The 20,377-nt window shown below is 32.3% G+C and overlaps 11 protein-coding genes and 1 non-coding gene across 12 annotated transcripts; 6 read left to right on the top strand and 6 right to left on the bottom strand.

Moving 5' to 3' along the window:
* The first annotated feature begins 167 nt into the window (after positions 1-167).
* Positions 168-1,640, top strand: BX664DRAFT_292346 (tryptophanyl-tRNA synthetase). The gene is made up of 3 exons (XM_051541984.1): positions 168-829; positions 925-1,046; positions 1,124-1,640. The coding sequence occupies exons 1-3, from the start codon at positions 507-509 to the stop codon at positions 1,573-1,575; spliced, it is 897 nt and encodes a 298-aa protein (XP_051403283.1). The 5' UTR covers positions 168-506; the 3' UTR covers positions 1,576-1,640.
* Positions 1,641-1,665: 25 nt separating this feature from the next.
* On the bottom strand, positions 1,666-3,429 carry BX664DRAFT_275525 (Endonuclease/exonuclease/phosphatase). Its single transcript, XM_051541291.1, has 2 exons — positions 3,328-3,429; positions 1,666-3,208 (listed from the first exon to the last, which is right to left on the bottom strand). The coding sequence occupies exon 2, from the start codon at positions 3,173-3,175 to the stop codon at positions 1,691-1,693; it is 1,485 nt and encodes a 494-aa protein (XP_051403282.1). The 5' UTR covers positions 3,176-3,208; positions 3,328-3,429; the 3' UTR covers positions 1,666-1,690.
* Positions 3,430-3,439: 10 nt separating this feature from the next.
* On the bottom strand, positions 3,440-4,611 carry BX664DRAFT_325467 (delta-aminolevulinic acid dehydratase). The gene has a single exon (XM_051544033.1). The coding sequence runs from the start codon at positions 4,566-4,568 to the stop codon at positions 3,576-3,578; it is 993 nt and encodes a 330-aa protein (XP_051403281.1). The 5' UTR covers positions 4,569-4,611; the 3' UTR covers positions 3,440-3,575.
* A 789-nt stretch (positions 4,612-5,400) lies between these two features.
* Positions 5,401-6,521, top strand: BX664DRAFT_311929 (Endonuclease/exonuclease/phosphatase; the record flags this gene model as incomplete). Its single annotated transcript, XM_051542589.1, has 3 exons — positions 5,401-5,758; positions 5,834-6,077; positions 6,158-6,521. The coding sequence occupies 3 exons, from the start codon at positions 5,401-5,403 to the stop codon at positions 6,519-6,521; spliced, it is 966 nt and encodes a 321-aa protein (XP_051403280.1).
* On the bottom strand, positions 6,463-8,032 carry BX664DRAFT_325465 (uncharacterized protein). Its single transcript, XM_051544032.1, has 3 exons — positions 7,475-8,032; positions 6,619-7,381; positions 6,463-6,486 (listed from the first exon to the last, which is right to left on the bottom strand). Exons 1-2 carry the CDS (start codon positions 8,004-8,006, stop codon positions 6,846-6,848), a joined length of 1,068 nt encoding a protein of 355 aa, XP_051403279.1. The 5' UTR covers positions 8,007-8,032; the 3' UTR covers positions 6,463-6,486; positions 6,619-6,845.
* A 1,452-nt stretch (positions 8,033-9,484) lies between these two features.
* Positions 9,485-11,978, top strand: BX664DRAFT_325462 (uncharacterized protein). Its single transcript, XM_051544031.1, has 9 exons — positions 9,485-9,718; positions 9,791-10,025; positions 10,103-10,233; positions 10,303-10,412; positions 10,517-10,614; positions 10,706-10,775; positions 10,849-10,865; positions 10,949-11,143; positions 11,196-11,978. Exons 1-9 carry the CDS (start codon positions 9,554-9,556, stop codon positions 11,738-11,740), a joined length of 1,566 nt encoding a protein of 521 aa, XP_051403278.1. The 5' UTR covers positions 9,485-9,553; the 3' UTR covers positions 11,741-11,978.
* Positions 11,979-12,111: 133 nt separating this feature from the next.
* BX664DRAFT_356327 (nucleotide-sugar transporter-domain-containing protein) lies at positions 12,112-13,686 on the bottom strand (the record flags this gene model as incomplete). Its single annotated transcript, XM_051547876.1, has 4 exons — positions 12,112-13,011; positions 13,081-13,406; positions 13,480-13,506; positions 13,680-13,686. 4 exons carry the CDS (start codon positions 13,684-13,686, stop codon positions 12,124-12,126), a joined length of 1,248 nt encoding a protein of 415 aa, XP_051403277.1. The 3' UTR covers positions 12,112-12,123.
* Positions 13,687-13,734: 48 nt separating this feature from the next.
* On the bottom strand, positions 13,735-14,409 carry BX664DRAFT_275512 (sterol binding protein). The gene is made up of 3 exons (XM_051541290.1): positions 14,164-14,409; positions 14,005-14,107; positions 13,735-13,942 (listed from the first exon to the last, which is right to left on the bottom strand). The coding sequence occupies exons 1-3, from the start codon at positions 14,397-14,399 to the stop codon at positions 13,892-13,894; spliced, it is 390 nt and encodes a 129-aa protein (XP_051403276.1). The 5' UTR covers positions 14,400-14,409; the 3' UTR covers positions 13,735-13,891.
* A 213-nt stretch (positions 14,410-14,622) lies between these two features.
* On the bottom strand, positions 14,623-16,797 carry BX664DRAFT_383391 (homoserine O-acetyltransferase). The gene is made up of 4 exons (XM_051549115.1): positions 16,281-16,797; positions 15,807-16,195; positions 15,255-15,740; positions 14,623-15,145 (listed from the first exon to the last, which is right to left on the bottom strand). The coding sequence occupies exons 1-4, from the start codon at positions 16,514-16,516 to the stop codon at positions 14,862-14,864; spliced, it is 1,395 nt and encodes a 464-aa protein (XP_051403275.1). The 5' UTR covers positions 16,517-16,797; the 3' UTR covers positions 14,623-14,861.
* An 85-nt stretch (positions 16,798-16,882) lies between these two features.
* Positions 16,883-18,532, top strand: BX664DRAFT_325455 (uncharacterized protein). The gene is made up of 4 exons (XM_051544030.1): positions 16,883-17,062; positions 17,134-17,325; positions 17,420-18,205; positions 18,298-18,532. Exons 1-4 carry the CDS (start codon positions 16,907-16,909, stop codon positions 18,469-18,471), a joined length of 1,308 nt encoding a protein of 435 aa, XP_051403274.1. The 5' UTR covers positions 16,883-16,906; the 3' UTR covers positions 18,472-18,532.
* Positions 18,533-19,341: 809 nt separating this feature from the next.
* BX664DRAFT_325454 (uncharacterized protein) lies at positions 19,342-19,602 on the top strand. The gene has a single exon (XM_051544029.1). The coding sequence runs from the start codon at positions 19,348-19,350 to the stop codon at positions 19,516-19,518; it is 171 nt and encodes a 56-aa protein (XP_051403273.1). The 5' UTR covers positions 19,342-19,347; the 3' UTR covers positions 19,519-19,602.
* Positions 19,603-20,164: 562 nt separating this feature from the next.
* BX664DRAFT_t35 lies at positions 20,165-20,247 on the top strand. Its single transcript has one exon. It is a non-coding gene; the product is annotated as a tRNA-Tyr (tRNA).
* Positions 20,248-20,377: the final 130 nt, after the last annotated feature.

Here is a 20,377-nt window from a genome sequence, read left to right as displayed (position 1 = left end):
TATATGTGGTTCAAAGATGGAGTGTTCAAAAACTGTGATGTTTTAATGATTTATTTTCTTGTTTTTTTTTTGATAATGCGCAAAGACCCTGGCCCCTGAGGGTGTCAAACCAAAAAGAGCGGATAATGAAAATCATTTTTGGCTTTTTTTTTTTTCTTGCACCACTTTTTTTTTTTTCCTTTCTTGACATCTTTTGTTTTTCATTTTATCTATTTTACATAATATCAATGTTAAAGGTAATAATAATAATTAAGTCCTTTTTTATTTTATTTTGTAGTAATATCGATTCTGCGATAAACTGACTTTTTTTTTCTATATTATGGTGCATCAAGCGAGCTCTGACAACAGCAAGCAAAGCTCAACAACAGCGTATTATCCTTTCTGGCATTCAACCTACTGGCACACCTCACTTGGGCAATTACCTTGGAGCACTTGACAATTGGGCTCGACTACAACAAAAGGATACATTGACATACTATGCTGTGGTTGATTTGCATGCGATCACGATGCCTCAAAATCCTCAAGTCTTGCGACAATCAAAACACGACATGGCTACAGCTTTACTGGCATGTGGTGTGGATCCACAAAAGAGTGTCTTGTTTGAACAGAGCAAAGTACGTGGACATACCGAACTGGCTTGGATCTTCAACTGTATTACTCCCGTGGGTTGGCTAGGTAGAATGACTCAATGGAAATCAAAACTAGAATCAAGATCACCTTCTTCTCATGCACAAGCTCTGTTGGATACTTCAACCTCTTCCTCAGCTAGTCTCAAAATGGGTTTATTTGATTATCCTGTTTTACAAGCTGCTGATATTTTGATATACAGGTAACAGATCAAAAAAAAAAAAAAAAAAAAAAAAAAAAAAAAAAAAGAGTCCCCTTATTGATCCCTCTTTTTTTTTTTTTTTTTTGGTATCGTAGAGCAACACATGTACCTGTAGGAGCTGATCAAATACAACATTTAGAATTATCTCGTGACATTGCCACTTTATTCAACAAGACCTTCAAATCAAAATACTTTATCAAACCCGAAGCTATTATCCGTAAGTAAAAAGAATGGAATCAAAATAAATCTTACAATACCTAACTGGATGCCTTCCTTTTATATATATATGACTAGCCCCATCTACGAAACGAGTCATGTCATTACGTGATCCTACAAGCAAAATGTCCAAAAGTGATCCAGCCGAAGCCAGTCGGATTAATTTATTTGATACACCCGAAACAATTCGAAACAAGATTGGGAAGGCCGTGACGGATGGACAACGAGAAATCAGCTTTGATGTAGAAAAACGACCTGGGGTATCCAATTTGATCAACATTTACGCAGCTGTGGCCAGCAAGTCCGTGGAGGATGCATTGAACGATATGCAAGGAATTCAAAGTTCACAACAACTGAAACAACTTGTGGCAGATGCAGTCATCACTCGGATTCAACCTATTCAAGCAGAATACGTCAAGTTGCAAGCAGATCCGGCTTATGTGCAGCAAGTACTCAAGGATGGTGCCGAAAGAGCTCAAGTAACTGCCGATCAAACAATGGAACAAGTTTATAAGTTAGTGGGTCTTTAGTTTTTAATATAGAATAAACTTTTCTTTTTTGGATGATCGAAAATAAACAACCATACCAATATATTAAAAAAAAAAAAAAAAGATATTTATTGGAATATATAGAAAAAGGTCGATTCTATTCTAATGTAGGAGAAACGAGACAGCTAATACCATAGTGATCAGATAATTGGGTAAAAGGTTCATTGGAGACAAGAAATTTTTCTATGGTGACATTGGAAAGGCGTAGATGGGAAGTTGATGTAGGTGACCATAACAGTTGATCAATGCTTTGGACGGTCAAAAGCTGTTTAGCGTGTGTCAATGTTGTTTCTGAAGGATGGATGTTATTGTTGCTGTCCAAATAGTAATCACCAAATGTCACTGGATGATAGCCAAAAGTCTGATAGAGCATGTCTGTAAAGGAGAGTTGCCAATCATCAGCAAACCGTAATTTTTTATGATCATCGTTAGTGAAAAATGAATCATCGATACCCTTGCCTGTTAATACATCCATCATCATTGTGTAAGCCAAGGAACTTTTTGTTGATGGTAAAGTAATATTGCCGGAGGAATGATCTGCGCTGTCAATGTTGAAATCACCCATGGCAATGATCGGTATCGTTGCATTTTTATTGGTAGTGTTGTGAATAAATTGATGAAGTCGAGAAAACTGTTCCAATCGCATAAGAATATCCTGTTGACTCCGTGTTCCATTGTCACCATAAGAAGCCTGTGTATGTGTTGTATAAACATGTATCATCGTTCCTTGTTTCGTATCCAGTTCAATCAGAGCATGTAGCGCGCCTTTGTAAGAGAGCCAATCACTATGTAATCCACGAGGGTATTCCAAAATATCTGCTTGAACGATCCGATACCGAGACAAAAGCAAAAGTCCACCATCAGCTGCTAATTCCCAAGGTCCATGTCGTGGTGACATGATGTAACCAAATCCTAGTCGTTGTGCAGCTTCAATCAATCGATCTACACGATGGTTGCCAAACGCAAATGCTTCTTGAAAAGTAATCACATCATAATGTGGTAGGATGGTATCAATAATGTACATCAATCGTTCATCTTTGTAATCATTTTCATTGTTTTTGACACCAGGTGGTCGCATAAAGATGTTGAAAGTTAAAAATCGGGCCGGTTGCTGAGTCATGTTGGTTTCCATCATCCATTTGTCAGTTCCCTGTATCGTAGGAGGAGGATGAAACGCAATCGCATAGACAATAAAAACAAGTAATAAGAATCCAAGAGGAAGTCCCAAAGACACACAGATACAAGATAACATCCATCGTAACCATCGTTTTCTTCGTGTTGGACGTGTTGTAAGTTGATGAGTATACCAGTCATCATCAAGATCAATATCATCCTCGCTGTTACCATTATTGTCTATTCCATCATGATGATTATGTTCTAATAGCTTTTCCTGCACAGATGATGTCGTTGATGAACTGAGGGGATCATATAACATTTGTTTCCATGATCGTAAGGTATCTGTCAATCGTTGATGCATAGGTATTCTTTGTCGATGGTCATTTTTGTTGTTAATAGGATGATCCAATAATTGATGATTGTCGTCAAATAATAAAGAATCATCTTCTTGTTCCATAAGTGTCATATTTCTGATACTCTACACGAATGTAATCGAACTCTATTTTTTTTTAAAAAAAAAAAAAAAAAAAAAAAAAAAAAGTGCATAATAACAGTGAGATGAAAGAAATGGACAATATGGTATGTTTTTTTATATTTTTTTATTCTTTATGTTTTTACCTTGACATCAAAGTACACCTGTTTGTTTTTAATAACCTGTTTGTTTTTAATATACACGAGTTCTTTGTAGAGAATTTTTTACTATAGAAGAGAGGAAAAAAGTAAAAAGAAAGAGAGGTAAGAAAACAAGAATATTTTTATTTTATTTTATTTTGAGACGGAGTGAACTTTATTTTTTTTTTTTTTCAAGTGGAAAGGGTAAAATCATTTTATCCGACGACAGGGGAGGAACTATTAAAATAACTAACCTATTCATCAAGCCAATCCAATAAACGAGGGGTATAATAAGTTAAAATCAAAGTAGCACCAGCACGAGTAAATCCAGTCATTGTTTCCAAAACAGCAGTTTTCAAATCGAATACACCAGCCTTAGCAGCTTGATATAACATGGAGTATTCACCAGACACTTGATAGACAGCAATGGGATAATCCTTGGCCAAATCCGCTGTTTCTCGTAAAATATCCAAATAAGGTGTACCAGGTTTGACCATGATGGCATCTGCACCTTCCTCCATATCCCGTAATACCGCACGATGAGCTAATCCACGTCCATTGCTTGGTAATTGATAACATCGACGATCACCAAATGAAGGAGCAGAATTAGCAGCTTCACGGAAAGGACCATAGAAAGCACCAGCAAACTTTGCCGCATATGACATCAACATGACTTTATGAGCCAAACCAGCTTCCATCAATCCCTGTTTGATTGCACCAATACGACCATCCATCATATCCGAAGGAGCAACACAATGAGCACCTGCCTTTGCATAACTCACAGCTATATTTTTCATACGTTCTACTGATAAAGTGTTATTGAGAGTACCGTCTTCTCGTAAAATACCACAATGACCATGAGATGTATATTCACAAAGACAAACATCACAAGCAACAAAGACGTGAGGAAACACTCGACGAATCAACTTGACTGCTTCAATAGTGGGACCTTGAGGATCTTCTGCCTTACTACCTTCAGGATCCTTGACACCTTCCTTGAGAGGAACACCAAAAATAATCACTGACTTGAGTCCTTTTTTTACTAGAGGAGATAAGAAACCTTCTAACCGATCAATGCCAATACGATATTGTTCAGGTAATGCTTCGAGTGGTACCAAAGCTTGTGGATCATCCGTAATAAAGATGGGATACATGAGCATATCTTTTGTTACAGTTCGTTCCGCTTGCCAGCTGCGACTAAGAGGGTGATGATAACCACCATGTAGAATAGACTTGGGTGTTGACATTAATATATGTTGTTATTTCTTTTTTGGAATAGGAAAAAAAAAAAAAAAAAAAAAAAAAAAAAAAAAAGAGAGAGAGAGAAAGAGAAAGAACATGGCACCCCCCGACAGTTTTTGAAACTATGGCTCTGTTTCAAACACCGTTAAGTCAAATGTTAAAATCATACTATTCCCAATGATATATTCAAATTTAGAATATCATTTGTATTACTGATATTTCACTGTCATTTTAACAACAATCATCATTAGTCATAAATAGAGTTTTTTTTTTTTTTTTTTGTGTACTTTAATAGAGAACTATGTGTTTCAACAACATATGAAAAAAATATATATATACTTCCCACGGTGAAGTTCAAAAAAAAAAAAAAAAAGTAGGAAGGGACGGAAGATCATCATCATCATTGTCCTGATTTTCAATATAAAAATGCCTTTTAGGAATCAGGACAAATAAAAATTCAGATATTTTAACTTGTACTGAAAAAATCAGCCTTTTAAATGTAGAAATCATTCCATTTCTTAACCATTGAATCAATGATAATAATAATAATTCATGATAGAGTAGAATGATGATGATCACTTCTTTTTTTTTTTTTTTGTTATTATTTTCTTTCTTTTGTTTCATTTCCAAAGATGATCTGGCTGTATACTTTTTTTTTTGAAAGCCTAGAGGTGGGGGAACACGAAATTCCCAATTTTTTTTCGCGCTTCTTTTTGTCCTCCGTCCTTTTCTTTTTTTTTTTTTTTTTTTATGAACGCAGCAACTAAACACTTTCTTTTTATTCCTCGTTATCTTCTTCATTGTACATTTTCTTCTTCTACTCGTAAAATTATCGTTATGCCACCCAAAAGAAAAGTCAACAATAATGATACCACACCAAATACTGAAAAAAAAGTCAAAAAATCCACTGCCTTTGTTGCTTTTGATCCTTCTTTGCCTAATAATATGACATTTCCTGATCCTCTGGTGATATCTGACGAAGACAAGAAAACTCCAGGATGTGTTACCATTGCCTCTTACAATGTAGCTAGTTTGAATGCGTGTATCAAGAAAGGATTTAACAAATATATTGATGCTGAGGATGCCGATATTGTTTGTATTCAAGAAACAAAAGTTAATGCTCCTGTATCAACTGCCGTCAATGATAAAGTATATAAATATAGGTATTGGGCTTTTGAAGAAAAGAAGGGTTATGGTAAGTTAAAATAAAACAAAAAAAAAATATACGCGTATAATTTAATCCAATACTTCATATTTTATTTTGGTACAGGTGGTATTGCCGTGTTCTCCAAACACAAACCTAGTCAAGTAATATATGGTCTTGAAGGTTATGAAAGTATTTCTCGTGGTCGTGTGATCCTATTGACCTATCCATCATTTACATTGATTGCTTGTTACTCACCAAATGCTGGTGATAAATTGGTCAGACTTGGCGAAAAACAAACATTTGATGCTGCTATGGAAAAACAAATTCGATCATTACAACAAAAAGGTATTCCTGTCATTTGGACTGGGTAAGAAGGACACTAGGAATAAAAAGGAATGGATTTATTTCATTTTTATTTTATTTATTTATTTATTTTTTTATCTATAGTGATTTGAATGTGGCTCATGAACCAGATGATTTGGCACGACCTGATTCAAACGAACGATCAGCAGGATATACCATTGAAGAACGAACAGACTTTACGAAAATCTTATCACCTTATGAAAAAGACCCATCCGTACCTGGTCTAGTGGATTCTTGGCGCTATTTACATCCTAATGCAAAAGGACACTATACTTACTTTAGTTATAGATTTCGATGTAGGGAGAAACTACTTGGTTGGCGCTTGGATTATTTTTGTTTGACTCCGGACTTATTACCCAAAATGATCAACAGTTCCATCAGATACGAAGTATGGGGAGCTAGTGATCATGTGCCTATTGTGTTATTATTGAAGGATGTTAGTTTTTAGTCTTATCATTTTGAAATCAATAAAAAAAAAAAAAAGATTTATGTTCATGTTATATTTTGATCAGTATTGTCATTTTTCTTTTTTTTTTTTTTTTTACATTTTTATCGATATAAAAGAGGATTGCCAAATATATAATATAAAATTTTATTGACTGATTGGTTGGTTGAATAAAAAAAAAGAAAGAAAAAAAAGAAGAAGAGGAATAATAATAGTACAAATGAAAAAGAAAAATTGGAAAACATAAAAATAAATGAATCAATGATAAAAAAAAAAGAATGAGGAAAGGATAAAATACATAATATTGGTAAATAATACTAAAGATATCTAAACTTCATGAGGTTTGTGTTCTATAGCATCTGGTTTCATTTGATGATCATGGACGTTTGCAGACTGAGGAGAAGTAAGAGTTTTACCATAATATTGTTGCTGTTGCCAAGATTCCGTTCCAGCAGATGGAAGATGCTGAGTATAATCGGGATTTGCGTAACCATAGTAAGGGTCACCACCTTGTTGAAGGCCAGCAGCAACAGGAGATGGATAACCAGCCAAATCTTGATTCATCAAAGGAACAGCTGTACTTGTTTCTGAATATTCATCATTCCCTAAATTCATATATCCCGTTGTTTGAGGAGCAATTGGAGCCATTCTACGTTGGAAAGGTGAAATAGGTGTCATAACAGCACCAGAAGGAGAACTACCAGAAGTATTATTGTCTTGTTGGAAACCCATATTGTTATTGCTTTCAGCATCCTTCATAGCAAAATCATCATAAGTATCATGATTTCGACGTTTCGTTCTACTCGTACATCCACCACGACGATTCAACCATGTCAAAAGTCCACCAATCAAAGCAAGACCCACTAAAAAAAAAAAAAAAAAATGTATAAAGAATGAGTGAATGTGCAGTAACCAAATATGGATATGGGCCCATGTTTTTTTTTTTGATAACTTACCGACACCACCTACCACTGCACCAGCAATAGTACCGACGTTAGTTTCACTTGAAGTATTTCCACTATCAGGGGCAGATTCATTGTTTTGAGGATTGTTTGTAGGAGAAGTACCTTGATTAGTATTACTATTATAATTATTATTGCTGTTGTTATTGGATTGAGATCTGCCACCTCGAGAGCGAGTGTTACTTGGTGTAGACGGAGGAACAGGAGTAGGATCAGGAGAATTAGAGGGTTGGTTTGACGGTTGAGATTGTTCAGAAGATTGTTGAGAAGGTTGTTCTGAAGGAGAGTTGCTTGGAGTTTCAACTTGAGAAGGAGTAGGTGTAGGTGTAGGAATAGAAGGAGTTGTTGGGTTATTATTAGAAGGTTGAATGCTACCATTTCCACCACTGTCACTACTACCACCACCACCACTAGGAGAAGTACCACCACCACCACCAATACTACCAGATGATTCTCCCAATGATGCTTGTGATAAAACAATAGAAATCAATTGTAAAGTAAAAATCAAAAATAATATTAATTTCATAATTGTATTTGATTAAAAAAAAAAAAAAAAAAAAAAGGAAAGAAAGAAAGAAATAGAAAAAAAAAAAAAGGATTCGATCAGTTACAAAAAAAGAAAAAAGTTTGAATTAGGCTCTGCGGTGACCGAAAATAGATTTGGTCGACTGAATTCAAGATAATCACAAAAATAGGAAATAAAATATAGTAAGGATAGAAAAATAGATGACAAGAAGAAAAAAATATATAATTGAACGCATAATCCAAGTTGAATACAAGAAGAAAAAGAAAAAGAAGAAAAAGAAGTGACAGTAGTTCCATTGAATATATTGAATAATAGAAATATATATATATATATATATATATATTTAGTCATCATATCCATTCTTTTTTTATATTTATTTTAACTAATACTGTATCATCATCATCATCATCATCAATCATCAATCAATGTGTTTTGACATACTCTCTGGAGCAATAATCTGAAAAAGTGATAATGTAAAATTCATTTTGGTAAAGATGGATATTTTATTTTATAATATCACGAAACTATTATCTCAATAATATGATGAGAACAGAAATGTTAAAAGAATGCTATAATTGTATTTGTTACCATATCAATCAATCAATAAAAAAGAAGACAAAGTTTTATATTATTTCACTTCTTTTTTTTTTTTTTATAAAGAACGCATATATTTTAAATTTGCATAATAATTCTACTTTTTTTTAAAAAAAAAAAATCATTTACTCGGATCTTCTTTGTTTATTTCTTTGATCTTTAGGTCCATTTACTTTTCTTTTATATATTTATTGGACTTTTTTTTCTTTTTGTGCCTTGCTTAATAGTAAGTTTCTTTTAATGATAATGATGATGATTGATGATGATACAGTATATTAATCATTCTCTTCTTTTTCTTTTTTCTTTTTTGAAATCTTCCCTTGATGTCTTCCAATTCAAAGTGAATAATCAATCTGTATACAGCAACATATAGAAATTATATTATCATCTCTTAGGAGGATGTGTTTAAATACAAGTAAGTTAAAATAAATATAAATAAAAAAAATGGATATGATGACTAAATATATATATATATATTCAATGGAACTACTACCACTCCTTTTCTTTCTTCTTCTTCATATATTCTCTCTATTTGATTATGCGATTTTTTTTTTTTTCTGTCATCTATTTTTTCTATCCTTACAATATTTTTATTTCCTATTTTTGCTATATCTTATTTTTGAATTCCGTCATTTATTATTGAATAAAAGTTGTAAAGATGAAAATGGTCTCGACCAACCAAAAAAAAATAAATCTATTTTTAGTATTTCAACAGACCAATTCAATGGATATGTTTGATCTTTTTTTTTTTTTTTCACTTTTCCATATTCTACCAAGAAGTCCTGAAAGTGAAAACGGATTTTTAATTATTTCTAAATAGTAATGCCTTGCTATTGGCTGAATGATCTAAACCTCCTGAATTTCCGTTTTCCCTTTCTTTTATCTTTTTCTCTTTTATTTCTCTCTCACTATTTATTATTTCTTATTATTTAACTTTTACTACTATAATATCCATGATTATATTATACCATTCTATTACTCTATTCTTCTTTATTCTTTTCACCTTTTTACAAATAATCAATTGTCAAATGACATGTGATGTTACTGGACCACAAGGTTTTTCTGACTTTTCTTTATTACAGATAGATTCTACATTATATTTAACCGGTGGCAATCCAGTAAATATATATATTTATATATCTTATATATTAATAAACTAAAAACTTTTTTTTTATTTTTTTTTTTTGTAGACTTCAACCGATGTATGGAGTTTAGATTTAGGAAGTGGAATTGATATTACACAATGTCTTCCTTGGCATGATATACAATCAACAAATAATAACGATACAACTATTCAACCATTTATGTATGGTGTTGCTTTTAATACTCCTGATAATCAATTATTCGCTCAAACTGGAGACGGAGGAACATCAACTATGGCAAATGGAATAAAACTTGATCTTACTACTAATACTTGGACGAATGGTAAATATAAATAACTTGATAGACTTTATATATATATATATATATATATATTTATTTATTTTTTATTTATTATCTAGTCAATAGTCAAGGACAAATACCTGTGGTTCGAGCAGAAATGACAGTATCACTTAATAGAACAACCAATCAAGTATGGTATTATGGTGGACGAAATACTCAAAATCAGCAGGCTTCTGGAAATTTCAACTACGTAAGAAATTACTTTTGTTTTACTCTTTTATCAAATAATAATTAAAATATTTAAATATAATCTTTATAGTACAATGATTTCTACTTTTTGGATACAACAACCAATACTTGGAATTGGCCAACAATTTATAACACCGGTGGTATACGTCCTTCTCGATTTGGTCATACCTCAAATTTACTGTGAGTTTAGAAAATAAAAAAAAAAAAAGTACACTAACCTTCTATTAAGTCTGATTATAAGCGAAAACTATCACGTTACTGATCATTTATTTATTTTATTATAGTATGGGTCAAATATTTATACTTGGTGGGAAAACTGCGATCATGAATGGATCAGACAATACTTGGATTGTTGAGAATGCTGATTTTAGAAGTGTATTAGGTAAATTATAGTAAAAAAAAAAAAAAAAAAAAAAAAAAAAAAAAAAAAGAAAAGAAAGCAACTGGACCAATTTTATATAAAATATTTATAGTGTTTGACACCATCGCAAATACATCCATCAGTATGGCAACTATTAATGATATTCCTCCTGGTCTTGTTAGGTACGTATAATCATGAATCAATTTTGTTCCAAAGTTATCTTCTTGATTCTGACTTTATTTTTTTTTATTGTAGATTCTCTGCTACAAATGGTAAAAAATTAGAAAGAAAGAAAGAAAGAAATATGCAGTAAGAAAGGATGAAAAGAAATTTAACTTTTTTTTTGTATATATAGCTCCCGATGGAAGGTCTATCGTAATATTTGGTGGCAAAACATTGAATAAACATACATTTATTCCAACTCAAAATGTATATGTTCTTGATACTTGTACGTTGTCATGGTCTGTTCCAAATATTCAAGGTACTCCACCCACTGCTCGTGCTGGTCATGAAGCTATTACTGTTGGAAACTATATGATAGTTATTGGAGGTAAGAATAAATATATAAATATATTATTGGAATCTAACTGATCAACGAATAGGTATTACCAATGTTGCAAATGGAAACACGATCAGTTATGCGAACGATGTAGCGATTCTAGATATGACAACTTGGACGTGGGTGAATTCGATACCAGCAGGCAACTATGCACCTCAACAACCAGTAAATCCAGGCTGTCGATTCTCTATGCCTGTTTCGCAAAACGATAATAACAGCGGCAACGGTGGATCAGATGGAAGTGGACTACCTTATGATTCAACTGTGGTCTCCAATCCAAACTTAAACAACAATATTGCATTGAAAGAAGGACTTGGGATTGGACTTGGTACACTTGGATTACTTTTATGTGGTGGTATCATTTATTTTATTCGTCGTATGCGACAACAAGCTCGTACAATCAGTCCTCGATGGTTACCTACTATTCTTACAAGATCATCCTCATCAGCAAAGAAATCAACATCTTCATCTACACGATCTTCTCCTTCAACATCTTCCTCTTTACCTTCTACTGCTTCCGACACAAAGGACGACATTATCAAGAAGAAGAATGATGTACCATTGTTTGTTATCACTGAACATCCCTAGTTTTTCATGCTATTTCTTAACTATCATATTCTCATTTTTTAGTTATATATACATATATTATTTTATTTTATATAGTTCTCTCATCACTTCATTGATTACATATTTTTTTATCATCTCCTTTTTCCGTCTTCTCTCTTCATATACACATACAACATTATACATATCTTCAAATAATACTTCTCTATTTATTCCCCACTTGTATTTATTTTCCTTTTTCTTTTTGTTACATACTATGAATAATAATAATAATAATAATAATAATAATAATAATAAACACATACATTCCATATATTTATTTTTATCATCAAAAAAAAAAAAAATAGATATATATATATATATATATATATGTAAAAAACTTAAAATAAGATGTATATAAAACTAATCTATTTCAATCCGTAAAGATAAGTAGCATAAATGACCAAGGAAGCACCAATGACAAAAAGAAAGGAGAGAGAAACTTGAAAAAGCCAAACGCTAAGGATAGTAGAGAGGATGATACTGATGCTTGTAGCAAAACCTTTGAGAATACTGTCAGCATATTTCACCACGACAGCCACAATGAGTCCACCACATGCTTGAATCATAATCACACACCAGGTCCAACGAGTATAATAAGCAAAAAACCCATGAGCAAGTACTTTGTCTGCATCTTGAAGTCCCACTACAAATACTAAGCCAAGAATTACTGAGAAGAATGACATTTGCATGTTGCGTATCCAAAGTTGTTGCTGTTGTTGTTGTCGATGTGTATGCATCGTACTGTAGTTCATCGCTTCGTTCACATCGTCTAATTTCTTTTTCAATTCGTAATCATCCTCTTTCGGTGATAGTTGATGAGTGGGTAGATAGATCCGTGAAGTAGTAGTACTAGTAGTAGTAGTTGTTGTTGTTGTTGTTGATGATGACTTGAGGAGTTTTTCAAAATAGACTCCAGCCATACCAGATAAAATACAAGCCATTAATACTGCCATAAATCCTTGGTGGTCGTAAGTTGCCCCTCCCTGTTGTTCTGTGGTATAGACCTTATCATCATTCTTTTCTTCCTGTGTCGACACAAGTAAAGAGATCAAATTTGACAAGTTTATATTTTTGGGTAGCATGACCAAAGCAACACCAACAGTAAGTAATCCCAGAGCTATCCATTGTCGACTAGATAATGATCGATGCAATAATATCACGCTAAAGAAGGCTGTTGTCAATATCTTGAGTTGATAAGTTACTTGAAAAGTAGCAGCATCCAAATGAGTAGCAGCCACATATTGTAAATTGTTCTAAAAATGGAAATGTCAAACAATAATAGACAAAAAAAAATATCTTCTTTTTTTTTTTTCTTTACTTACTTGGATCAAATAAAGAATGGCAGGTACAGCCAATTTGATTGCTTGATGCCAATTGTGTAACATTTCACGGCGTAGAACCAAGCCCAATGTGTTAAAAGATTCCAAAAGACTAGTATGTCGATAGGATGGCAAAAGGAGTTGATAAAGGACAAGCAGACATATCAGAGTTTTCAAGACTTCACTCATTACCACAGCGGTCGAAGCAAGATAAAGTTGGTCATTTTCCACTGAAGTTCGTGTATAACGCATCACAAGAATAAGAGTACTATTTTGAATCACTAAAATAAGAAGAGAGAGCCATTTCACTGAGTGAGCATCAAGGGATACTATTCAATCAAAAAGGAATGAGAACAAGTTAGAATATATTGTATCAAAACATGACTTGTATTTTTTGTTTACCCATAACCTTGCTGACATGAAGGAAAACTACAGAGAAGAAAAAAAAAAAAAAAAAAAAAAAAAAAAAAAAAAAAAAAAAAAAAAAAAGAAAGAAAGAAAAAATCAGAATCCTATTTTCTATACTACTAGAATCGTGTGGACCCTCATCATGTAACCCTTTTCGAGTTCAAACACCGAGAGACCATTCTAGTATTCTAGACTAGACATTATTGTATGATTTTTCCTAATCAATAAATAGTCTTCTCATCATACGTCAAAAGAAGAAGTAAAAAAAAAAAAAAAGTTTTCTAAACAGGTAATAATTTATTCATCAAAATAATAAACTGTAGTTTATATATACACACGTGTTCTACTAATACACACACACACACACACATAAAATTGATATCTAGGCACCAGAGCAGGAGTATGCTTAGAGTTTGGCAGCAGCAGGTTTGATGGATTTGAAGACATTGTCGAGTTTCTATAAAATATATAAAAAGATGAGTTTATTTATCTATCACGTATCTCTTATTATTTCTTTACCATAGCAAGCATGATTTGACCCTTGACCTTAAGTTTTCCAGACATGTAAGCCTTTTGACCATTAAGTTTGCCTTCAGCCAAAGCAACAAAGTCAGCATCGTTCCTAAATAATAATAATAATAAGTAAAAAGGAGAGAATATGATAATATATTAACTTACAAAGTAAGAATAGCATCAGCCTTGACATTGCCCTTACCACGGACAACCTTTCCTTCCTTCTTAACATCCACAGTAAAGATTTCTTCCTTGCCATTAGCCTTCAAGACGAATTGGAAAACACCATTGACTTGCTTGATCAATTTGGCACGTTCTTCAGGAGTATAAGCTTCGAAAGCCTTGTTCAATTCAGCAATGAGTTCGGAACCCTTGAAACCAGGAACAATAATGTCAGACATGATAAGAAATAAATAGCGGGAAAAAAAATTAAAAAGAAAAGAAAAAGAAAAAAACAAAAATTTGACCTTTTTTTTTTTTATAATCCAAAAAAAAAAAAAGAATTCACATGTGAGCCGCGGTATCTAAAATAGACTATGAACAACACAGCAAGTGAGATATTTCACATGCTTATTCAAGTTTCCCCGCAAAAAAATCTTGTCATAATAAATAACTAAACCTTGTTTCTTATCCATCATCATTTAAATATCATCATCATTCCTATTTTATTGATCATATGTAATATATATATATATATATAGAGAAACTGATTTATCTATAACAAAACAAAAATAAAACAAAAAAAAATATATAACAACTAATTCTAATATATATATGATATAAAGTCCACTGTATCCTCCGACCAACCCCAATTTCATCATAATCTTGCTGACCAGCTAGAAAACCATCCATATAGAGAAGGATCACCATTGCGTAATATCCACTTCGGCTTCCCCAAAAAGACTAGTTTTGGTTGCTTTGAGTTCTTCTTCCTTTTCAGCTTCTTCCAAACTAACTACACTTTTATCATAAATATCTGGAAGTACATCTTTTTCAAATTTCAAGATATGTCGATTAATTTGATCAAATTCAAGTAAAAATCCATCATGACCATCAGAAGATTGAATCACTATCATTTCTGCACCTGGAATTCCATCTGCTAATTCATATTGTTCAGAAATAGTAAATAATCCATCAGATTCAATGCCTACATATTAAAAAAAAAAAATTCTAATCTATCAGTACCTATTTTTTTTTTTTGATAAGATTTTTACATATCTCCGATCTCTTTTGTTTGAAAATCCCCTCATGTTTACCTATAACTAGAGTTGGTTGTTGAATGGTTGTCAAAACTGTGTCATAATCACCACGTCCACGAGATAAATCATGAGTATCCATTTTTCTAGTCAAAGCAATATAACAGTTGGCATCAAATCGACCAATAAATTTGTCACCTTGGTATCGAAGATAAGATTGAGCAGAAAAGACAAAAGGAGTTGGCATAGGAGGATCATTGATAGTAGCAACAGGATGTCCATTTCCTTCATCACCATTGATCTTTGTTTTAAGAGGAGGACTAAGAGGAGGACAAGATGTATTCTTATGACCATCATTATGAATCATTCGATTGGCTTCCCTTGGACTGGATGGTGATACTTGATTTCGGTATTTCTTTGCATCTGCCGATTTTCTTCCAAAACGAGATTCAAACGAGTCGCGAGATCGGTAAGTCAATAAAGCCGACATACGTGCTGCCGAAAGTCCAACACTAGGTGGTTGATCATCAGGATAATAACCATCCACTTTTTTTTTTATTAAAAAAAAAAAAGATGGTAAGTACCTATATTTCTTTGTTTTTTTTTTCTTACCATAAAAAGGATCACTGTAAATAGATTGACGTTGAGCTTCTCCCCAACTAATTCCCCAAGCAGAATGACGACCAGAAGTAGCAATTGGTACAATAGTACGAACATAATCCTTGCCCATAAAAGCCCATTCCAATACTTGCATACCACCCATAGATCCACCAATACAGATAGCTACTTGTTTCACACCAAGTTGATCCAAAATCAATCGATGAAGACGTACATCATCACGTATACTAGCTAATGGGAATTCAGGACCATAACGTTCACCAGTTTCCTTGTGAATAGTCAAAGGTGAGGCAGAACCATAAGGTGAACCCATTACGTTGCAGCATACAATAAAAAACTTTGTAGTATCAAAAGCTTTTCTAGGTCCCATCAATGGTCCCCACCTAAATAATGAAAAATTAAAAAAAAAAATTGTTAATATATATATATATATATATATCAATAGCATAAATAAAATGGGGAATTTACCAGTCTTCCACATCAGCACTACCAGTCAATGCATGACATATCACCATACAATTATCACCATTATCATTCAACTTGCCCCAAGATTTCCAAGCAACAGGTACATCCTTTAACACAACACCAGTTTCCAAAGTGAATTCGGGAATAATGGTAATATTCTGATCAGCAATAAGATTCACCAACTTGTTTTTTTGTACTGGCATAGGCAAACCTTCTGTAGTTTTATATGACTTGAACATTTGGTATGAATTATCTATCTATAGTATATATAAAAGAGAAAAAAAAAGAAAGAGGGAGGGAGTAAATGTATTTAATGAAACAAAAAGAAGAAGAAGACGAAGAAGAAAAGAAAAAGAAAGGAAGGGGAAGGATATATATATATATCAGAGAATAAAAAAAAAAGTACAAAATGCTTGGTCTCTCCTCATTTGTTCTTCGAAGACATTTCGCACAATCATCATCCAATCAAAATCATGGAGGATGACTGATTGATCTATGCTTTGATACTTTTCAAACCCCGGGAAGAAGTTGAAAATTTTATTTTTCTCTCTCTCTTTTTTTTTTTTTTATTTTTTTTTTTGTTCTTTTTTCTTTTTTTTTTTTTTTTTTTTTTTGTTTGATTATTAACCATGACTGATAATACTACCACTACTACTCGCCGTTCTTCCTTCACTCAACCTAAACCCAAAGCATTACGTCCATTCAACTCTAGTGAAGTTAAGATCTTGTTATTGGAAAACGTCAATGAAATAGCTGTCAAAGCTTTTAAAAAAGAAGGCTATCAAGTACGTGAATCATAATACTAATTTATATTGTTGATATCATTTTATTTATTTTGTTCTATTTTTATTTTTAGGTGGAAACATATAGCAAAGCTCTTGTTGGTCAAGAACTCATTGAAAAGATTCGCGATGTTCATGTCATTGGTATTCGTTCAAAAACCAAATTAACCAAAGAAGTATTGGACCAAGCTAAGAATCTTTTAGTGGTGGGTTGTTTTTGTATTGGTACAAATCAGGTGGATTTACAAACGGCGGCCAAGAATGGGGTAATATATTTTTTTTATTTTATTGATTATCTTTTATATAAATCAGTGATTGATATCCTTTTTATATACATTTATATATTATATATTTTTTAAGGTTGCAGTATTTAATTCTCCTTTCAGTAACTCAAGGTCAGTGGCAGAATTGGTGATTGGTGAAGTGATTACTTTAGCTCGTCAACTAGGTGATCGAAATATTGAAATGCATCAAGGAATATGGAACAAGGTATCTAAAAACTGTTATGAAATTCGAGGCAAAATTCTTGGTATTGTTGGTTATGGACATATTGGTTCACAACTTTCTGTATTGGCGGAATCAATGGGTATGACTGTTTACTTTTATGATGTTTTACAAATCATGCCTTTGGGAACGGCCAAACAAACTGAAACTTTGGAAGAACTCTTGTCGATTGCTGATTTTGTTACACTTCACGTCCCGGAATTGGAAGAAACAAAGAACATGATTGGTGAACGTGAAATCATGGGTTACATGAAAAAGGGTGCTTATCTATTGAACAATGCTCGTGGTACCGTAGTGCAAATTCCCGCTTTGGTAAAGGGTCTTCAATCTGGTCATCTCTCTGGTGCTGCTATCGATGTTTATCCCAAGGAACCTGCAAGCAATGGTCCTCATTTTACTGATTATTCTGATTTATTAACTTGTCCAAACTTGATTATGACTCCTCATATTGGTGGCTCAACCGAAGAAGCTCAACGTATGATTGGTATCGAAGTTTCTACTGCTTTAATCAAATTCATCAACGAAGGCACTTCTATTGGTGCTGTCAACTTTCCTGAAATTGATTTACGTGCTATTCGTGAAGAAGATGCTGATACTGTTCGTGTGCTTTATATCCATAGAAATATTCCTGGGGTACTTCGCGTAAGTAAACATATATATATATAATGATTATGTGGTACAATATAATAGCAATCCATTGATTCTTTTTTTTTTTTTTTTTTTTTGTTCTATAGGCTATCAACGAAATTTTTGCTGATCACAATGTTGAAAAACAATACTCGGATTCAAAAGGGGATATTGCTTATGTTATGGCGGATATTTCCAAAGTCACTCAAGATCAACTTCATAATCTTTACGATGCTATTACTGCAACTCCTGCTAACATCAAAACTCGTGTCCTCTACTAGATTAGATATATTGATTTTTAACTTCGTATTTTTCTCATATGTAAATATACAAAATAAAAATAGATGTCTTCAAAGTTTTTTGTCTGTTATTATTGTTTTTTTTTTTTTTTTTTTTTTTTTTTGGTATCTTTCGTCTAAATAAAATATTTCACTGTCTAAATTATTTTATTACGATTATTTGTATGTATATGTTAGTACTATCTATTGTTATGATGACTTGATAAACAATCATCATCCGATGACAAATGAGTATTGTTGACCTTTTTTTGGAACCAGATAATCATATTAAGGGAATATATTAATGATTTGGTTGTTTCCAAGAACGAGATATATTTTTCTTTTTTTCATTATTTCTCTTCATAAGTGAACCAATCATCATCGGATCACTACGAATCTAATATTGACAACTTGTTATTACGAGCTGAAAACAAAAGAACCTACTTGTCTATAAAATGCACCTTCTTGGTCTTTTTTATTTTCTTCTCTTTCTTTATACTTTTTTCTTTTATTTTATATTTCTTCACTATCATGACATATCATTTGAAACTTTTTCTATCCATCGTATGCTATCTTGATATACTACTTGCCATACATCATCATACACTGCCTTGATATATTATTTGACCATCTATCGTACAAACCATATTATAGTAAGTTCTCTTTTTTTTTTTTTTTTTTTTTTTTTTTTTTTTGGTACGCTACAACACAATGCTATTCTTATGAAAGGTTTTTTTTAAACTATACTAATACATCATTACCGAAAAAGGCAAATACATTTCAAACAAATTCTCTCTTCTTTTCTTTCTTTTTTTTTTTCCTTTTTCTTTTTCTTCACTTTCCTTTTTGTAGATCATCAAATGTAGCCTTATTATTTCAATGGTTTTTGCTATTGAACTCCTCTTCTTTTGTTTTCAATATCTTGTATCAGCTCCCTCTTTTTCATCTCTCTTTTCATATTCATCCTCCCATTTTCTTTATTCTTATTTATTCTCTAAACTCATCTACAATATTATTATTATGAATATCTCTTTGAGTAAGCTGTGCTAGATAGCTACATCTGGATTCAACTGAGTGGATAATATATATTAGAGGAGATAAATTAACCAACTTGCGAGTTGACAAGACTGAAACATGTAGGAATACAAGTTGTGTAAGAAAAAAAAAAAAAAGACAACAATAAAAAAAAGAGAGTTGGACTATAAAAATACGTATATATCTATTGCGAATATTGAGAGATTCCAAGTTTATTCGTAAAAAAAATAAAAGTTGATTGTTGATATTGTTGAAAGATAAAAAAAAAAAAAAAAAAAAAGAATAAAAAAAATGAATGTTCAAATATATAATAATAAAAAAAAGGAATAGATATCGTTCGTCCTAAAAGAATATCGTAATAAACTAATATAATAGACTAATAACTATCCTATAAAATAAAACTATATAAATGTACTAACTAGTACGTGATAGAAGTAAAAGTGGTGAAATAAAAGACAAGAAAAAGTGAGAGTAACAAAAAAAAAGAATTGCCTCAGAAATCGGAAGCCAGCTGTCCACGGAAAAATTCAAGACCGAGTACAGATGATCTTGTTCAACTAGAATTGAGCCACCGTAACACCAATCTGTAAATACTTGATTCTGATTGGCTGAAATTAAGATGAGGTTCATAATAGAGTAACAGGTCCAATACACAACTAATCCCTTTATAGCTCAGTTGGTAGAGCGGAGGACTGTAATGAAATTGTCATCCTTAGGTCACTTGTTCGAATCAGGTTGAAGGGATCTTCTTTTTACTTTTCACATTTTTTTTAAAAAACAATTTTTTTTTTGATATTCTCATAATTAGTGATGTCTTTTTATTTAAAATTATATACGGTTGATTCTATTTTACATTTTTAAATCATCATTCAAA

Source organism: Halteromyces radiatus (assembly GCF_025201355.1).
Source record: "Halteromyces radiatus strain CBS 162.75 chromosome Unknown BX664scaffold_2, whole genome shotgun sequence".
Taxonomy (NCBI): Eukaryota; Fungi; Mucoromycota; class Mucoromycetes; order Mucorales; family Cunninghamellaceae; genus Halteromyces; species Halteromyces radiatus.
This window is presented reverse-complemented; position numbering and strand designations above follow the sequence as displayed.